The sequence below is a fragment of the Balaenoptera musculus genome, chromosome 1 (genome assembly GCF_009873245.2).
Source record: "Balaenoptera musculus isolate JJ_BM4_2016_0621 chromosome 1, mBalMus1.pri.v3, whole genome shotgun sequence".
In the NCBI taxonomy this organism is placed as follows: domain Eukaryota; kingdom Metazoa; phylum Chordata; class Mammalia; order Artiodactyla; family Balaenopteridae; genus Balaenoptera; species Balaenoptera musculus.
Genome location: NC_045785.1, coordinates 22,446,576 through 22,465,770, shown reverse-complemented (window position 1 = coordinate 22,465,770; position 19,195 = coordinate 22,446,576). Strand labels below are relative to the sequence as shown.

Genomic DNA, 19,195 nt, shown 5'->3' with positions numbered 1-19,195 from the left:
AATGGAATGCAAAAAAAGTAGCCAAAAATGGTCTCTCCTAAATCAGGTTAGGTATGTATCTTCTCCAGGAAGTACTCCCATATTTGCTGACCCCTGCCTCCAAACTGGGTTAGATGCTTGACCCCTTGTTCCCTCTTCTCCCAGCCAATAGCTCTATCACTGCACTTACCCCAATATGATGATTTGTTTCAGTATCTCACTAGAGAAAGGCTTAACCATTTTGTACCCTTGGTAGCCTTCTGAAACCTACGGACCAACACTCGGAACAATGTTTATCAATGCATGAAATAAAATACATAGCATTACAAAGGAAACCAATTATTATATTGAAATATAGTTCTTAACTCCAGACAACCTCTGGAGAATGAATCCCTTGGGTGCATGGACTGAGCCTTCATCTCTGTACTGCCAGTGCCTAGCACAAAGCCTGGCACATAGATGGTACTTACAAATGTTTATTTAATGAATGAACAGAAAGATTAGATGGCTACTGCCAACTCAGCCTGAGGAATGATTCATTGCAACTGCTTGTGTACATACCAGTGGCTTGCATGTGCCTCACCCCGTCTGAGATCTAGACCAGGGCTGTGAGGAAACCCACACTCAAGAATGGGTACATAGCATCTAGCAATAATGACAGGCTACTGGAAGACCAGGAAAACAACAAAGCTCATGTATTTCCACCAGTTGGAATATTCAGATAGTGAAAGTAAACAGGCTCTGTCTTTAGGAGGTGATCTCTTGACTTCGGAAGCATGACGCTCACACTACTTTAAAACACTACCAACAGCTCTGACGGAGGAAAGAAAGGAACCTGAGCTGGTGAGCAGGTGTTCTCCAGGGCTCCTCCTCTGTCCTGATTTGAGCCTCTTGTCTCTGGGAAAGATAAAAGTGTCCCTAAAAACCGCAATAGGGGTGACATGTGCCTTTCTAGGTTCAAGTAGCAGTTTTAGGCTTAGGCAGAAATTTTGTTTTTGTTTATGTACCAACAGAAAACCTAAAGAAGCAAGAAATAAAAGCCACTTCCCTCACTAAAGATATATAAAGGGCCAAAGGTTTGTTCTAAACTGACTGCTATGTCTATTAAATATTTTGAAAAGAAAAATAAAACCCCAATCTTAAAGCTGAAAACCACAACTGTATGGGGTTCAGAAATCTCACCCATAAGGCTTTTAAGATTGACCCTTTCAAGTTAGAGGGCTTCTCTAGCTATACACAGCTATCTGAGGGATGGCAGGACGCAGTTTTCACTTGCTTAACAACAGGGTTTCCAACATCTGTTGGAAGAAACATAGCTTCAGGTGGGTGCCTTCAAAAAAAAAGGAAACTACAGGTCAAAGTTTTGTATTTAATTAAAAAAAAAAAGACTCTCCCACTCCTGAAATGTATGCTTTCTTTTTTGACCTATTTTTCTTTTAAATTGTCTGCAGTTTCCCTATATTTTTCCTAGTGCAGTAAACAATGCAATCAAAGAAACAAAAAACAGGCTCCGCTCTTGCCCCAGACACTGAAGATGGTCAAAGAGAAGGAATCACAGCACGGAAAATGGGCCCATCTCTAAATATACAAAAACATAAAAAAAAAAGAGAAAACAAAATAACCCCCCCCCCCCAAAGATATTATTATTACATTCCTGGTACATTTCCTATAATATAATGTTGCAGACAATGCTTCTTTCCCAGGGAGTCCAGCTCGCTCAGGAGGTGACATCTACTCGGTGCCGCAGGATGGGGTGGGGTGTTGAGTCTTCCCTGCCAAACCTAAGGTTTTTTTATGAGCTCAATATCTCACAGAAACATCTGTGGTATCAATGGTACATATGAATCTAAAAGGGGATGAAGGCAGGCAGGCACCTGTCACTGTTCTCTGAATCAGCCAAAAATCTGAAGAGCGTGGGATCCAGGAGACAGACACCATTAACCACTGAGGGACGGAGGGTAGAACAGAGGAAGCACCAAATGAGTGGCTGCTTTTGGTTCCAAAGCCAAAAAAGGGCCCCACAAAAAAGGGCAGCTGGTCTGGATGAGGAACTCTCCTGCTCCTGGAGTCATGCAATAAAAATGATGGCCTTGGAGCCCCACCCCGAGAACAGCCACAGTCCAAGAATCACAGCAATTTACACATCACACAGTTTGCAAATGAATGGACTAGGAGGGTAAGTGTTTTGACAAAGTGGGGGGCAAGGTGAACCTGAACCCCAAAGCACAGCTGTGACGTCTCTGGATATCTATTTCTGCCAAGCCACAGGCCTCTGACGCCACTTGCTTGGTGGAAATGTACCCTTCTTCTTAACACTGGCCTTGCCTCAAAACGGCACCCATGATAGTAACCCTCAGAGATATTAAGAGGCATCAGTTGCACTTCTGGAAGTAAGATAACTTCCTTGCCCCATCCTGGCCAAAGCACTTCCCTTTTTAAGCTGCTGCTGGTACACTACCTTCCCCTCCAAGCAGAGTGCAACTTACTTTTGTTTCAGACTTTTGCATTGGCCTCTGAGGGCCCCTTCCAGGATACAAAATAAAGTCTCCTTCTGCATCCACGTGTGAGTGGGTTGCCTTCCAGGGTCAGATTTGTGTTCCCTGGTTTGGTCAATGCACCTTTATGAGAACAAAACCACATGTGTACACAGACAGACTAGCCTGGAAAGGGCTTTCTGGATAGGGTTTCTGGTTATCTTGATGCCTCCCCTAAAAGAAATAACTTTCTTGGTGTAAGAGGATTAGGACATTGAGTGACCTACTCTCAACTTCCGGAAGGGCAGCTTGTTTTGTCCATTTTTCAATGAGGGGGTAGAAGGGACCCAACCTGTTCAGTTACAACAACAAGATTTTGTTTTTTAAAAAAAAGGATCCTATGTGGAAATGAGTGGGACAATGATAAAAATAAACAAATAATTAAAATTCCAAACCAAAACATATCTCCTGGCCCCGAGACCCCCACTTAATCCTCTAAGACCACAATCTCCACATTGTGGACTTGATGCTGGTGTTCTTCCATCTCAGCCATGACTTTCTCCTCAGTCCTCAGTTCTGTCTCCAAAATGACTGCTTTGCCCTCAGCATCCTCAGCCTCTGGGTCTGGGGCTGGGTCAATCTCAATGATGGTCTGCCCATCCTCTGAGGTGCTTTCAACAGCCTGGATGGCTGAGGTCAGGCCAGACTCCATGGCCACCAACTCCACAGGGCTCACCATGGTGGTCATGTTGCCCAGGGTAGTCCCATCCTGCATGGCGGTGGAGCTTAGCAGCGCCAGGCTAGATGAAGGGTGGATGGTCACTGTGTCTGGTGAGCTGCTCTTGGCAGATGAGACCACTGTGGCATAACGGAAGAGCTGAGGGCCAGAAGGCAGTGTGTGGACAGTCACAGGACTGGAGCCCTGGCTGAGGGTGGCCACTGGAATATTGCCCATGGAAAATGACTGACCCACGGGGGTGATGGTGATGGGTGAGATGACTGTGAACTGAGGCTGCTGGACAGGAGGAGAAGGGCTCAGGACGGTGGTAGAGGCTGGCCACTGGAGCCGGGGCCTTTTGGGAGGCTTAGGGGTGCTCACAGGCATCAATACCACATTTTGAACCGTCTGGGATTTCAGCCTGGGATCCTGAGCTTGCTTCTTCTGCTCTTCCAACTGGCGTTCCAAGTCTATGGAAAAAAGACAGACTTCGTGTGGAGAGAAGTATAATCTTGGGAACAGTAAACTGGGAGTGAGGAGACCTGGGGTCTTGCCCTGGTTTTGCTACTATGTAGCCTCAGGCAAGTCATTTCATTGTTTTCAGGAAGAAACTAGACTGGATGGTCTTTAAAATCCCTCCAGTTACTACATGTCATTGTGTGATTATAGGCAGGTCAATAATTCAGAATCTTTTCGTGCTGTGATCCTACTACAGCTCAACTCTAGAAGCTCCTGTGGCATTTTGTCACTTGTCACCAAAATGCAAACCGAAGAAGTCTCCAGTTGGTCTAGCAGCTTATATATGCTCTGCCTGGGTCTACAGATGAAAATAATATCTGCATAATCCCTTTGCAACTGCCATGGACCCACAAAGGAGCTACAATGGCCACTCTGAAAAGCAGTGATTCCCAAACTGTCCTTCAAGGCAGGATCACTTGCTGGTGACCCAGATGGCTTTAGTCTACCATTAGCCCCCAGAGAAGTCTACAGAAAGTTATAGAGGAAGTCCCTAAGAATTACAGAACTGAAGGAGGTCTTAAGAGTTCTAACACATTCATTTTGACATAGAGCCAGAGAGATAAAGCAACTTGCTTACGGTTACAGAGCATGGGCCAAAACAAAAGTCTTCTGATAGTCAACTTGGTGGCTTTTCGACCCCAATACACCTATCACTATCCCTCTCCCAAGGGTCCAATCCAACCTTGATGACCACTGGTGAGTCTGGTTCTACACCAGAACTTCTCTATTGCTTAGCACCTGATAAGCATCCAATAAATAACCAGTTACACCTGTAGAGCACCTTGCTCACTGTGGAACACCCAGAGCAAGTCAACTCCTTGTTTGGAATAAAAGGAGTAGGTAGTGATAAAGAACACATTCAAAAATTTTAAAACACTGCCTTTTACGGTTATAAGATAATGCATTTTTTCCAACTTTAGTAGTAATCAAAGAAATGTGAACCTAAACAAGATACCAAATCTATAATTTTTAAAAAGTTAAATCAGGGTGTATTATAAAAAAACAACGCCCATTGTTGGTGAGCTCAAACTTGTGATGTAAATTGGTATAATCTTCTTGGAAATTTGACAATAGGTCACAAGACTCCATAAACAAATTATCAATACCATTTAACCTCAAGCTTAAATGGTATTGATATTGTGAAGTAGTTTAAAAGAACATAAGAAGAAAAGTTATATTCATACAAGTTCACTGCAACAAAATAAGCTACTGAAGAAAATTTTGAAAATTTAAATTCATCCCTAGAAGAATGTCTAGGTAAAATACTGGTAGCAACTTGGAAAAATATTAATATGTCACAGTGAAAAAAGCAGAAAACACAACTTTATGTATACTGTGGTTATAACTAAAATGATATGGACAAGGGACCAGAAGCCTACATTTCTAACAAAAACCATTTTTCAGATGGTGTAAAGTTTCAAGGTGGAAGACAGCATTGGACTATGAATAAGAAGACAGAGTTCTACTCTGGGCTTCACTGTCAAGGAGTGATGTGGTCCCAGGCAAATCATTTATCCTCTCTGTGCCTTTACTGGGTTATCTGTAAAATAAGGAAACAGCCTATAATATTCCTAGAAAGATCAAATGAAAAAGGGCATCTCTGAGAATACCTGGTAAACCGAATTTAAAATATAAACTGGGCATAAAAGTAAGTTTAAAACAACCTAAATTGTTCTTCTCTTACCAAATGATCTTTCTTGCCTCTTGTCTTCATGACCGACTATTATAATATATTCTACGTCATTTAAGACTGATAATCCGTACCTCCAACTTGTTTTGCATCTTTCACTGCCTTACCTCCTCCAAAAGCTTCTCTTGATTCTTTTCTGGGTATAAATGATAACTCCCTTTGTTCCACCACTATACCTGCTATATGCCTCTGTTACAAAACTGACTACTTTTTGCACTTATTTCTAAGTCTGCTTTCCCTTGAGTTCCTTGAAAGCCCTCAAGAGACTGAGGCTACCTTATTCAACATTTTATTTCTAAAACCTACCTTGGAGACCAGCACAAAGTACTTATTAAAAAGAGTTAAATTATCCATGTGCTCATAATTTCTGATTACCAGAAATAATGAAAGTGCTAAATGTATATCAAAAGACTCAGTATTAATAATGTAAAAAAGACAAAGGCCAATTTTCTTCTTCTGCCACTTATATTACTGGACTAATGGAGTGATCTAGCAGACATCTTAATCCTCCAAAGATATAGAAGGAGGATCATGTTGCTGGCTTTCTTTTCTTTTCCTTTGTGTTTCCTCTGCTTCCCACCACTCCACCTCACCTAGGACTATGTACAAAGAAAAAGCCAAATCTGATACTATGTGAGTTGAAAGAAAGAAAGAGAGAGACAGAAAGAGAGACAGAGAGAGAAGGAAGAAAGGACAGAGGGAAGGAGGGAGGGAGGGAAGGGACGGAAGGAGGGAGGAAGGGAGGAAGGAAGGAAAGAAAGAAGAAGCAAGCCAATCTAGTCCCAACAGAAGTCAACAAAGAAATGGCAAGACTCAAGGATATTCGTATAATATCGCCTAAGAAAAGAGAGAAGTTATACATACCTGTCAGAGTATAGAGAAATTGCTCTTCTCCCTGCTCTACTTGGTTCCTTCTGTTGTCCAAAACCTTCTTGACTGTGTCCATTAGGCCAAACGTATGTGCTACATTGTTGAGAACAGCAGCATCTATTTAAAACAAAAGACATGTCTGTCCAGTTAAAACAGAAATGTTCCACCAACTCCCTATTGTGCTGCTTATAAATATAAAACAATCCAGAAATTAGAATACTAATAACATTTTCAAAAAATTTTAACAAAGATTTATCACATGTGTAACTAATTATTATTTAATTGTTATATCTTTATACATGTTTCCATATAAATAAATACAAAAATAAGGAAAATAATCTTGCATCTGGTTATAGGTTCTGACTTGGTTTAGAAAATATGGTCATTCTACTAGACAGAGCTAAGTTTGAACCTTGGTTTTGATGTTGCCTATCTGTGTGACCTTGGGTAAGTCATTTCCGTCCTCGGTTTTCTCATCTGAAACAAATGCGACTAATAATACTTACTCTGCAAGATAGATATGAAGATTAGAAACATCATATTTTAAGTGCCAAACATGGGAACTGACATGCCATATTATTAATAGTATTATCTCTGTTCCCCTTTATTTTTTTATTTTTTTGGCCGCGCCGCGCGGCCTGTAGGATCTTAGTTCCCTGACCAGGGATTGAACCCGTGCCCCCTGCAGTGGAAGCATGGAGCCCTAACCACTGGACCTCCAGGGGAAGTCCCTCTGTTCCCCTTTAAACAAAACTTCTTGAAAGAGCTGTCAGTAACTGGTCATTACTTCCTTAACTCAGACCACTTTTCCACCTACAACTCTCTTCCACAGTTGTCTCATCCAGTTCCATGGTTTTGAGTATCATGGACATGCTAAGAATTTCCACATGTAGATCTCCAGCCCAGACCTCTTTCCTGCATTACAGATTAATACTTCTGTTGAGCCAAATGGCTTCTCCATTTGAAGCCCTCATAAGCATCTCAATTAAACAAGTCAAAAACCCATTCTGATTTCTTCTCCCAGTGGTCTTCATCTCAGGAAATTTTACCACCACTCACAGCTCAGACCAAAAATATATGAGTCATCCTGGATTTCTTTCTTTTTCACCCTACATCCAATCCATCAGCAAGACTTGTCAGTTCCACATTCAAAATATAAGCCCAATACGATCACTTCTTCCCAGGTCTACCACTACCCACTCTAATCCACGCTACCATCATCTCTTGCCTGGACTAATTCCTTCAAGAGTTTCCCAACTGGTCTTCTTGTTTCTACTCTTGCCCCATATAATCTATTCTCCCCACAGCAACCACAGTGATCTTTTAAAAGTATAAATAAATCTGAGGGACTTCCCTCGTGGTACAGTGGTTAAGAATCTGCCTGCCAATGCAGGGGACACAGGTTCGATCCCTGGTCTGGGAAGATCCCACACGCTGCAGAGCAACTAAGCCCGTGTACCTAGAGCCTGTGCTCTGCAACAAGAGAAGTCACCACAATGAGAAGCCCACACACTGCAGCGAAGAGTAGCCCCTGCTTGCCGCAACTAGAGAAACCCCGCGCGCAACAACGAAGACCCAACGCAGCCAAAAATAAATAAATAAATAAAATAAAAATTTTAAAAATTAGTTAAGACTGTCATGGGGTCATTAGAAATTGTCAAACGTGATAATTCCCTCAATTACAAGCAAGTGAAGAAATAATCTTGAAAATATTAATGAGTTTGATTCCATTAAAGATATAAAAATAAAAAAACTATATTAAAAAAATATAAATATATCTGATCACTTCACTCCCCTGCTCAAAATCACTATGATGGCTTACCATCACCTTAAAATAAAACCCAAAGTTCTGACGAAAGCTTATCTAAACTGTCCCCTCTGCTCCTGTCCAACCTCATCACCTACCACTCTCTCCATTAATTAGTCCTCTGGAGCCACGTCAGTGCTTCTCTAATTCTTTGAACCCACCAAGTTCATTGTAACTTCAAGATCTTTGTTCCCTCTGCCTGGAATGCAGACGATAGTTCTGGAAGCCTTAAACTAACAGAATATGAGAACTGTCTAAAACCAGGTGGATTTCTCCAATTTTCAGACTCTATATATCTACTTTGTATCTATATCGAGAGAGAGAGAGAGAGAGAGAGAGAGAGAGAAAGAGATTGCTTTCTGGCACCATTTACAAGGCAAAAATTACCTGTGGAAAAAGCAATGCCAGACCTGAGTTCAAAACCTAGTTATGCTAAAAATAGAGCTACCATATATGATCCAGTAATCCCACTCCTGGGCATATATCCAGAAAAGATGAAAACTCTAATTTGAAAAGATACACGCACTCCAATGTTCATAGCAGCAATTTACAATTCACAGTAACCAAGACATGGAAGCAACCTAAGTGTCCATCAACAGATGAATGGACAGAGAAGATGTGGTATATATATCCAAAGGAATATTTCTTAGCTATAAAAACAGAATGAAATATTGCCATTTGCAGCAAGGTGGATGGACCTAGAGAATAACATACTAAGTAAGAGAAAGACAAATAACACTTACATGTGGAAGCAAAAAGTAATACAAATGAATTTATTTACAAAACAGAAACAGACTCACAGACATAGAAAAAAAACTTATGGTTACCAAAGGGGAAGTGAGGAAGGGATAAATTAGGAGTATGGGATTAACAGATACACACTACTATGTATAAAATGCATAAGCAACAAGGATCTACTGTATAGCACAGGGAACTATATTCAATATCTTCTAATAACCTATAATGGAAAATAATTTGAAAAAATACACACACATAGGGGCTTCCCTGGTGGCACAGTAGTTAAGAACCCGCCTGCCAATGCAGGGGACACGGGTTCAAGCCCTGGTCCGGGAAGATCCCACATGGTGCGGAGCAACTAAGCCCGTGCGCCATGACTACTGAGCCTGCGCTCTAGAGCCCGCGAGCCACAACTACTGAAGCCCACGTGCCACAACTACTGAAGCCCGCACACCTAGAGCCCGTGCTCCGCAACGAGAGAAGCCACCACAATGAGAAGCCCGCGCACCGCAACAAAGAGTAGCCCCCACTCGCCGCAGCTAGAGAACGCCCGCGCACAGTAACGAAGACCCAACGCAGCCAAAAATAAAATAAATTAAATAAAAAGAAATTTAAAAACACACACACACACATATATATAACTGAATCACTTCGCTGTACACCTGAAACTAACGCAATATTGTTAATCAACTATACCTCAATAAAAAAAAAAATTTTACAATTCAAAAAAAAAAAAAAACCCTAGCTATGAACTTTGGATAGTAACTTTTTATGAGCCTTAGTTTCCTAACCTGTAAAATGAGGATAATAATACCTATACCTCAGTGTTTCATGAGGCTAACATGATCTGCCTACAATGACTGCTATTGTTAGGATTAGTGTGTTTACCTGTGACTTGGAAGGGAGCCTGGATAAGCCGCTGCTGAACTCCCCTGAGTAGCTCCTCTATTTCCTTCTGTATATTGCAGACAACCTCTTCCATCAGTCCTACATCAGCTATTCCTTTCCAGAACATCAAAGTGTCCTCTGGCAAAAGAGGGATAAGACAGAGGGTAAACAAGGGACGCTACATATACTTAGGCATATCTCTACAATGTTAAATTCAAAATTATTTCGATTCAAAATGATTTTTTTTTCCATGCTGCACAGCTTGTAGGATCTGTTCCCTGACCAGGGATTGAAACCGGGCCACAGCAGTGAAAGCCCAAAATCCTAACCACTAGGCCACCAGGGAACCCCCCTCAAAATGATTTCTTATTGGGCTATTTCTGGGAAAAGAAAAGAAGCCTTTGGAACACTAGCTGCCTCCCTGAGTTGGTATCTAATTATTTGAACTCTGCAGCAAAATAGGGACTTGTGATAATTGCCTCAATTTGTCATGCCTCTGGCTACAGGGAACGGGTATCTTCCTCCAATAAAAATATTAAATGAAATATTTAATAAATATTAAAGCATTTATTTAAATAATTTAATTTAAAATTAAATAATACATAATATTTTAAATGTTAAGTAATAAAGAAATTAAATTAAGTTAAAGATATACTCCCTCTAATCCTATACTTAAAAAAACAAAATAAAGGGACTTCCCTGGTGGTCCAGTGGGTAAGACTCCACGCTCCCAATGCAGGGGGGCCTGGGTTTAATCCTGGTCGGGGAACTAGATCCCGCATGCATGCTGCAACTAAGAGTTCGCATGCTGCAACTAAGAAGTCCACATGCCGCAACGAAGATCCCACGTGCCGTAACTAAGACCCGGCGCAGCCAAAATAAATAAATAAATAAATTTAAAAAAAAAAAAAAAAAAACACAATAAAACAGTTGAATAGGTGGGGTTATAAGCTCCCTGAGGGCAGAAGCTATGTCTTTTCATCTATCTAGATCTAGCAACAGTACCAGCTAAAAACAGGCAGCAATAAATATTTGTTAAATAAATTAATGAATGAAGGATGATGTGAAGCTTCTCCTGTCCCCTCTAAGTGAATCATCGTTAATCACCATCCTCTACACCACCTGCTACCTAATTTTTTCTTCTAACATCTTGCAGCTTGGTTTTTCTAACAAATGTGCCAAAGTTGGAGTCAGTGTGACAGGATAAAAAGCATGGACTTCAGAGTTAAACAGATGAATTCAGTTAAACAGCTGAATTACTAGTTGTGTGACTGGTCTTAGGCAGGGTGCTGACCCTTTCTGAGTCTCAATTTCTTCATAAAATCTGACTTTACAGGGCTATTGCTTGGATTAAAATAAGATGTTTGCAGCTGTAATTAGTATTAATATGCATAAGAAAAACCAGCACAAGTAACGAAGAGGCCTTCTGTGTCCATAATTATAATGGTGATAAGAGTCACAAAACCTTGCAAGAAATCTGAGCCCCATAGAAAGTACCTGAAATTTCCTCTGAGTCTTTCTTCATGCCCTCCTCTGTGGCCATGGTGACAGCAGCAGTGAGAGCCGAGTTCCATTCCAGCCCTGCCTCTTCCATGCTCTCTTCTGAGATGGCAATCTGTGTGATGCTACCTAAAAGCAGTCCATTAGAGGGAAGGCCCGTGAATTTTATGAAAAAGTCACAACTATCCTCTATCTCAGACAGCCAAAGAGATCCTGTTATTTAACTTTCTAACCTTTTGCCTGCACGTCCCTATATTAAAAACTAGAATCCTAGGTAATCCAGGATGAATATTGGATTTCCTAAATAAAACCTGCCTTGCAAAAGAAAATGCTTTCTTCTTACCCTGAATAGAAAGTGAAAGATAACTTACAAAATCACAAAAGAGCAATCTGCTTTCTGAGCAGTTATGTTTTCGAAAGAGACAGAAGGTGGGCACGACTGCCAGGCTGCAGGCCCCAGACTTGGTGAGGATGAGGAGGACTTGAAATAATTTAAAAGAAAATTACAGTCAAGAGCCCTACTACAAGCATGTTTGATACTAACCATCTAGAATACATGAAGTTGCTGTAACTTATTTATCAGGCTATGTAAGAGAAAGCAAGAGAAATGAGACCAAAATAAATCAGATAAGAGATCCATGAATAGCAGATTCACAGAGGAAAAAACTACTGCTATCAATTTTATATTAAGGTTTTAAACAAAAAGAATTGAGAAGAATCAAACTGATCCAGACAGAAATATAGACAAGTGTGGACTCTCCACACTGGAGGATATCAATAATCAAGCAAACAAGTAATATCAATATGGATGATCAAGTAAAGAAGTTTCAGCATAATGAAAAGGAAGTAGATAATTTCACAGCATTTTTCACTTTTCAAGTGAAAGTGTCACACCACCAAATATTCAAACTGCTAGATATTTTACACTTTCCTGAAAGGAACTTAGGTTCCAAGAAATTTGGCTTCTACTCACCCAGTGGTTACTCACAGAACATTAGGACTGACCAAAAGAAACCTTGAGAAGTCATTTTTAAAGCACAATACTTCCCTTACATCCTTTAGCGTTCTTGTGTCTCTGTCAGGCATATTTATAAGTCTCCTGGAAGTAGTTTAGACATATTCTATCTAAGAATTTTAGCTGTGCTAAGTCTCCAGCTGAATGAAATCCTTAATAATAACCTCATATGGCTATATCTTTCCTAGAGAGCCCTTGTCCCAAGCTCAACAATACTGAAGTTAAGTGTGTGCCCATCCTATCTCATTTGTGAAGAAGCCTCAGCTTGCTTATCTGAATTCCTTACAGACAGAGCTCTTTGATCCTTACAGCAGTCTCCAGAGTCCAGCCCAGCCAATGACACACTGTCTTTGATACATCTCAGTTCAACAGCTGAAAACCGTTCTCCGTTCTAATCCACCCGCCTGCCTTGACCACTAAAAGAGCAAAGGATTTTTAAAACAATCTGATTTCAAAGATATGTCAAGTGGCACCAAAGTGAGACTGTTAAATAAGCATTATATGGATCACCTTTCTAACGTTTACCATGCACTGTAATAAAGAAACAAGGAAGGAGGTCTGGCCAATAGGAATCATTTGGGAGAAAACAAAGAGAGTTCTTTCTAAAGCATGGACTCCCACCCAAGATTACCATACCTTACATTAACGCTCTCGAGAATTGAAAAAAGAAACACAAAGGAGAAATGAGGGGAAAAGTGCTACTGAAAAACACAGTGGGTTTTCAGGTGGTTTCCTACCCCCTACCATCAGCCGAAGTGGGTGTCTGCACCACACTTGTCTGCTGTCCTGGCACTGGAGCTCTTGCACTGCTGATCAGAAGATCAAATTTGGTGCTTCTGCAGGTATTGGAGCAAACCTTGTCATGTTGGTAAAAATCAATCTGTCCGGAGTCCATCATTTTCCTGTGCAAAGAGAGACAAGAAGTACCAATTCAGCCTGCACTTCATCTTGAAGGGACAAATAGAGACAAAGTTGCTGAGTCCCTTCTACATGTTAATGAAACCTAATAGTATTAAAAGTCATTAGGGGCTTCCCTGATGGCGCAGTGGTTGAGAATCTGCCTGCCAATGCAGAGGACACGGGTTCGAGCCCTGGTCTGGGAAGATCCCACATGCCGCGGAGCGACTAGGCCCGTGAGCCACAATTACTGAGGCTGCGCGTCTGGAGCCTGTGCTCCGCAACAAGAGAGGTCGCGATAATGAGAGGCCCGCGCACCGCGATGAAGAGTGGCCCCCACTTGCCGCAACTAGAGAAAGCCCTAGCACAGAAACGAAGACCCAACACAGCCATAAACAAATAAATAATTAAATAATTTAAAAGTCATTAGGTTGCAGAAATTCTAATTGGGGCTATAAAATGTTCATTGGTCCTGCCCACATTTACAAGTACTCCTCTTCCCTCCTTAGCCTACTCATTATGAGTACTCTCTTTTATTTCCCGTTATCACAAAGTTTTAGACATATACTCCTGACAATAGCTAAATTTCCCCATAGAATCTCATTGAAACGAAGCCCAAAAGGGGAAAAGACTAACTCATATCCCAGCACAAATGAGAAATGCCACAGAGGGATTAGAATTTTGTGATTAGATTCTGATGTATTAGTACTTGTAGACCAGCAAGATCTGTTGCCACTTCTGGAGACATAAAACTTCAGCACATTTCTTTCCTTTAAAAAAAAAAGAAGAGATAACTCTCCTATAAATACAGAGCAAAGTTGATTATACTAAACCCCCACTATAAAATGTCCTTATAACTAGATTCACAAGACGTTATTATAGGCCATGAGCAAAGCCATGAGGTATTTTAATTACAGTAAACTCTATGTTATAATGTTACTTGGCTTTCACTAAAGATTTTTTAGACACTCTGAGTCTTTTACATTTGGGGAAAGTTGGCATACACTTGTTTTTCTGGGCAAATAAAACAAGCCAAGAACAAAAAAAAAAAGAAAGTTAAAGGTATTCACCCCCAATTTCGTTCAACTACTGATTAATGCATACAAATCATCTGGAATGAATTTTTTTTTTAATTATGCCTCTGACTATAAAAATCATACATAAAGAAAAAAACATTCTCTGTGGAAAGTACAGAAAACTATAAAGAAAACAGCTGCTCTTTAAAAAAATATCCAACACAGAGATAATATCAACATTTCAGCATATTTTCTTCTACTAAATTTACTTATATATGTGTGTTTTTTAAAACAACTAAATTAATTGATATTACATTTTGTTTTCTTCCTTACATTACATCATAAGCATTTTCCATGTAAAAACTCTTTAGAAATATTTTAATGACCTCATAATATCCCATAGTATAAACTCATATATATTTAGATGAGCCGTAATTTACTTTAGATACACCTTGATTGTATATTAAAGCAGACTGTAATTTTCACCATCATAAATTATGTTGTAATGAACACTTTTATACTTGAATCTCTACAAGCACTATAGATTTCTCTTAAGACAGATTCCTTAAAAAAATTAAAGACAAAAGGTAAGAGGTTTTTAAGGCTCTTGATACATGTTCTGCGGGGAACTTTTAATTCTTAACCACATTTTAAAATTTTCTATCAATAGTCGAGTGCTCAAGAAATACCAACTAATGTTAATTTCACCGAGGAGTGGGGTGGATTACAATGATAAACTTGCTGCATAAAGAGATGGGAGTGGGGATACTGTACATTCTAAAGTTTATTTCTGGGACTTCCCTGGTGGTGCAGTGGGTAAGACTCCACGCTGCCAATGCAGGGGGCCCGGGTTCGATCCCTGATTTGGGAACTAGATCCCATATGCACGCCGCAACTAAGAGTCTGCATGCCGCAACTAAGAGTCTGCATGCCGCAACTAAGACCGGGCGCAGCTTCAATAAATAAATAAATATTTAAAAACAAAACAAATAAAGTTTATTTCTATGGTACAATGACGGTAAGGATTGCATTCGCTGTGCATAATTGTTACTTACGAACAGCACCCTTCTACTCTACCAGATTATCCCAGGATTTGTCCATCAGCCCACATCTCCGTCGTTGTCAAGCTTTCTTAGCACCAGGCTTAGCTCTGCCTATGCTGAGTGATCTCAAGCTGGACTGTCATCTACTCCTGAGCTTCCCTTCCCAGAGAAGATCTTGCCCAACATTCTGACATCAGAAGAATTTGTCCTAGATGCTGGGAAGAGTGAATTTAATTCAATTTTTCTTCTCTCACAGGGATTTTAAGAACAAGTTGATGAAGGTCAAATAATACATGGATTGTTTAAGCCAATCCTTCAGGCAGAATAAAAATTCAAGTTAAGAAGACTGGATTCTCTGGATTCCACCATGATTAAGTGCCCCACAGTCAGTTGAAAGGTATGAACTTGCTATTAGAGCTCACCTGAGCATGATTCCACCCAGACGAATAGCTCTCTTCCAGTCCTTCAGGGTGGACTTGCCAGCCAGATGAACAAAATGCTTGGGGCTGATCAACTGATCATTGAACTAATGTAAAAAGTAAAGTCCAAAATAATCCAATGTTAATTTAGGCAGGCCAAGAGGGAAAGAAAGACATAACTCTACTTGTTATGTACAAAAAATACCCAAATGACATCTTTAGTCATAGCCTTGTATTCTCCATCCTCCCGCCCTATTGTGCTAGAGAAGATGATCCTTCTCTGGACACAGTGCCCTGTCCTGGTACGAAGCTACAGAAGACACGAGGAGGGTCAGAGATTAATATACTGATTAGGATCTAAAATCCATTTATGCCCTGAATCAAGCAGATGGGTCCAATGTTGCAAAGGCTATTTAAACTGAAGTAATCTATCCAGCCCTAATGACAAGATTCAGGATCTGGTAGAAAGAATAAGGATGGTAGAAACCAACAGCACTACAAAGCCTCGAAGCTCTGTAATTCTTAATGATTCTAGGATGATGCCACTGATGGTGACTACTATCTATGGGTCAGCTGTGGCTACCAGTGGAGACAGAATAAGCAATTATTTCCACATTGTGCTCTCATGAAGATTACTTATTTTTATCAGTAATAATTTTTAATAAACTCTACCAAATTACACACCAGTGTAAGGCATTTTACATATATGATCTCACTTCATCTTCTAGCAACCTTACTGTGTGCGTATGTGTGTATAATTATTTGTATTTTAACATATGAGGCTCTGAAATATTAAATAACTTGATCAAGGTCACCTAGCTAGTCAGTGATAGAGATGGGACTCCATTCATTCAACAAATATTTACTGATAAATATGACAAGCCCTATTCTAGGTACTGGGGATACAATGGTGAACAAGATAGACAAATTCTCAGCTCTCAAAGGACTTATATTCTGGTGGGACTTGAATCCAGGTCAATTTCACTCCACAGTCCCTATTTTTTTTTTTTTTACTGTGACACAAAGGGACACCACAAAATTAAAAACATTGACACGGTGGAAGAGAGAGAAGAAGCACTAAAACCATACCCTTTGAAAACAAGGAGACCCAAAATAGGCCCCAGCAAGGAGAGAAGACAATTACCTTGACACACTTTACATTTATTCCTGGGCATACAAACTTCTTCCAAAGGAGAATGGCTTTGCTCTCCCCACAAGTTATGGGGTAAGCAATTTCCATATCCTCATTTGCTTCTATAGTGCTTGCATCTTGAAAATGGAAAAAATATCATTTATTTATCAAACACTCTTCCCCAAAGCTTAATTCAGAATCTCTAGTCTCCTGGTTCCTCTGAGGGGCTAACAGTTCACACTGGTTGGTACTGTTTAGGAATCTTCTGGAAGAAGTTTGGCATAACAGCTCTCTTACCAAGCTCCCACTATGTGCCAGACGCTGTGCTGTGTGCTTTTATAGGCTTAATCTTTTTTAGTTCTTAAAACAATCCTGTGAGGCAGTGATTGTTTCCTACGTCCCTGTGTAGGACTCAGAAAGGTGAAGGGACTTTCCCAAGGACACACAGCTAAGAAGTGAGAACGTGGGATTCAAACTCAGGTTTGTCTAACTTCAGTTTCTTTCCACTGACTGCCTTCCAATCAACACCTCATCAGCAACTTCCCTAATGACAGAGATCAACCTTGAGGCTCCAATTTCTTTGAGGGATTTCTATTGATGAAAAATCTTTTCAGCAACCCTAGCAAATTCACATTAAACATCAATGGACAGCCCTAGCATCTTAGGCAGCGGTGTCTCTAGATGTGCCATCATCAAATTGATGGCTACAGCACTGGTAGGGCACACTGGGTAGGGGGGAAAAATAAGGCACAAAAGGCAAGAAATCTCAACCAAGGAACCTAAGGTCGAAAGTACTAGAACAGGGTTTCCCTGGTGGTCCAGTGGTTAAGACTCCCCACCTCCACTGCAGGGGGCACGGGTTCCGCATACCTTGAGGTATGGCCAAAAAAAAAAAAGTACTAGAACAACAAAAAGACTTACCAATCCCTTCTTCAATTTTGTGTATCGTGTGAGTTTCTACTGCCACAACTGCCCTGTTGTTCTCGGATCCGGCTTCATAAATCCTGTTGTAAAAGTGTCCATCGATAAACAAACTACATAAATCATGAAAAAATTAATATTCACAGCATGGGGTTAAGAAATTTGTTTTAATCTCTCTCAAAAGGAATAAAATAATATACTCTACAACTCGATGTTAGTGCTTTGACTAGTGCCCCAGTGTATTTAAATTCTAAGCTGCCCGGGACTGCTTAGCAGCTACTACCATGGAAATGAATCAACAACTTTCCTCACCCCAAAGGAAAGTTCCTCTTGCTACTGTATTTACAGCGCCACTTGCTACTATTTTACACCAGACTTTTCCCTAACTTTAAAAGCTCATGACATAAAGTGCTGCTTCAAGTATAAGATTAAGTCACATTATAGATTTATCCAAATAAGACTAAAAAGTAATACTGTTAGTTCAAACCAGGAAGAACCTACTGACCACAGAAGTTGATGTCCCTTGTTGGAATCTAGGAACTTTAGTCATTTTTACACTTTAGCATTTTTTAAGTCACCATAATCAAACTATAGACATGAGCAGAACCTAGTTAAAAAAAAAAAAAAAAAGTAAGAGAGCCATTATGCCCAAAGTAACTAGCAGTAACTAGAGGTACCACTTAAGGAAAATCTCTCTCCAAAATGTTTCTACCTTCTAAGAAATGGGCTCAGAACACCTAACACGATACACTGACATCCTTTGTTCAATTTCCATAATAAACCTAACGTGTTAATTATTGCACTTGTTTCCCTAAAGCACTGCCTGAATAATCTCCTTTGCATCAGTGATTAGCCATCCGCATGGTGACACCTCTAGCACAGACCTCCCTTCTGAATTTCACACCAGGACACGATTAACTGCTAAATAAATAAATACATTTGGATATTCCATAGGACTTTATTGAATTCATTATGTCTAAAATAACCAAGTTCTCTTTCCTCTCCCACCTCCCAAACTACTCTTCTTCCTATATTCCCCATCCTTGTAATGGCACCACCCAGCACACAGTAGCCTAAAACAGAAGCCTGGGAATTACACTGAATTTCTCCCTTTTCCTCCTCCTCAACTCCCACATAGTCAGTCACCAAGTCCTGCCAGATGCATCTCCTTAACACCAGCCATCCTCCCTGTCTATTTCCACCACTACCGCCTTAATTCAGGCTGCATCATCTCTAGTCTGAACTGGTCTCCTTGCATCTACCTGATCTTCTATATTCCTTCCAGAGTGATCATGTCACTCTGGAAGGAATATAGAAGATCAGGTAGATGCAAGGAGACCAGTTCAGACTAGAGATGATGCAGCCTGAATACGCCCTCCTCAAAACCCTTCAAGAATCCTCTCCTTGCTGCTAAAATAAAGCCCCAAATCCTTAATATGATATTTAAGTCCCTCCAAGATCTGGCCCCTGGTTTCATCTCTCACCAAATCCAAGCCCCAATCATACCAAACTATTTGTAGTTCCCAAAACTGCCATCTTCTTTTACACCGTCTATTTTTGCTCTTCTCC

The 19,195-nt window shown here is 40.4% G+C and overlaps 1 protein-coding gene across 9 annotated transcripts in view; it reads right to left on the bottom strand.

Moving 5' to 3' along the window:
* Nucleotides 1-380: 380 nt before the first annotated feature.
* GMEB1 (glucocorticoid modulatory element binding protein 1) overlaps nt 381-19,195 on the bottom strand; it is a 30,505-nt gene continuing 11,690 nt past the window's right edge. For 7 of the 9 annotated variants that reach the window (XM_036872425.1, XM_036872407.1, XM_036872401.1 and 4 more), the window contains 8 exons: nt 17,627-17,739; nt 16,718-16,842; nt 15,577-15,680; nt 12,943-13,100; nt 11,181-11,312; nt 9,684-9,821; nt 6,245-6,367; nt 381-3,641 (listed from right to left, as the gene is read on the bottom strand). In XM_036872425.1, the coding sequence (XP_036728320.1) occupies nt 2,941-3,641; nt 6,245-6,367; nt 9,684-9,821; nt 11,181-11,312; nt 12,943-13,100; nt 15,577-15,680; nt 16,718-16,842; nt 17,627-17,739 (1,594 nt within the window). In that variant the 3' untranslated portion in view covers nt 381-2,940. The remainder of the gene's footprint in view (nt 3,642-6,244; nt 6,368-9,683; nt 9,822-11,180; nt 11,313-12,942; nt 13,101-15,576; nt 15,681-16,717; nt 16,843-17,626; nt 17,740-19,195) is intronic. The other 2 variants (XM_036872439.1, XM_036872431.1) reach the window with 1 other exon arrangement.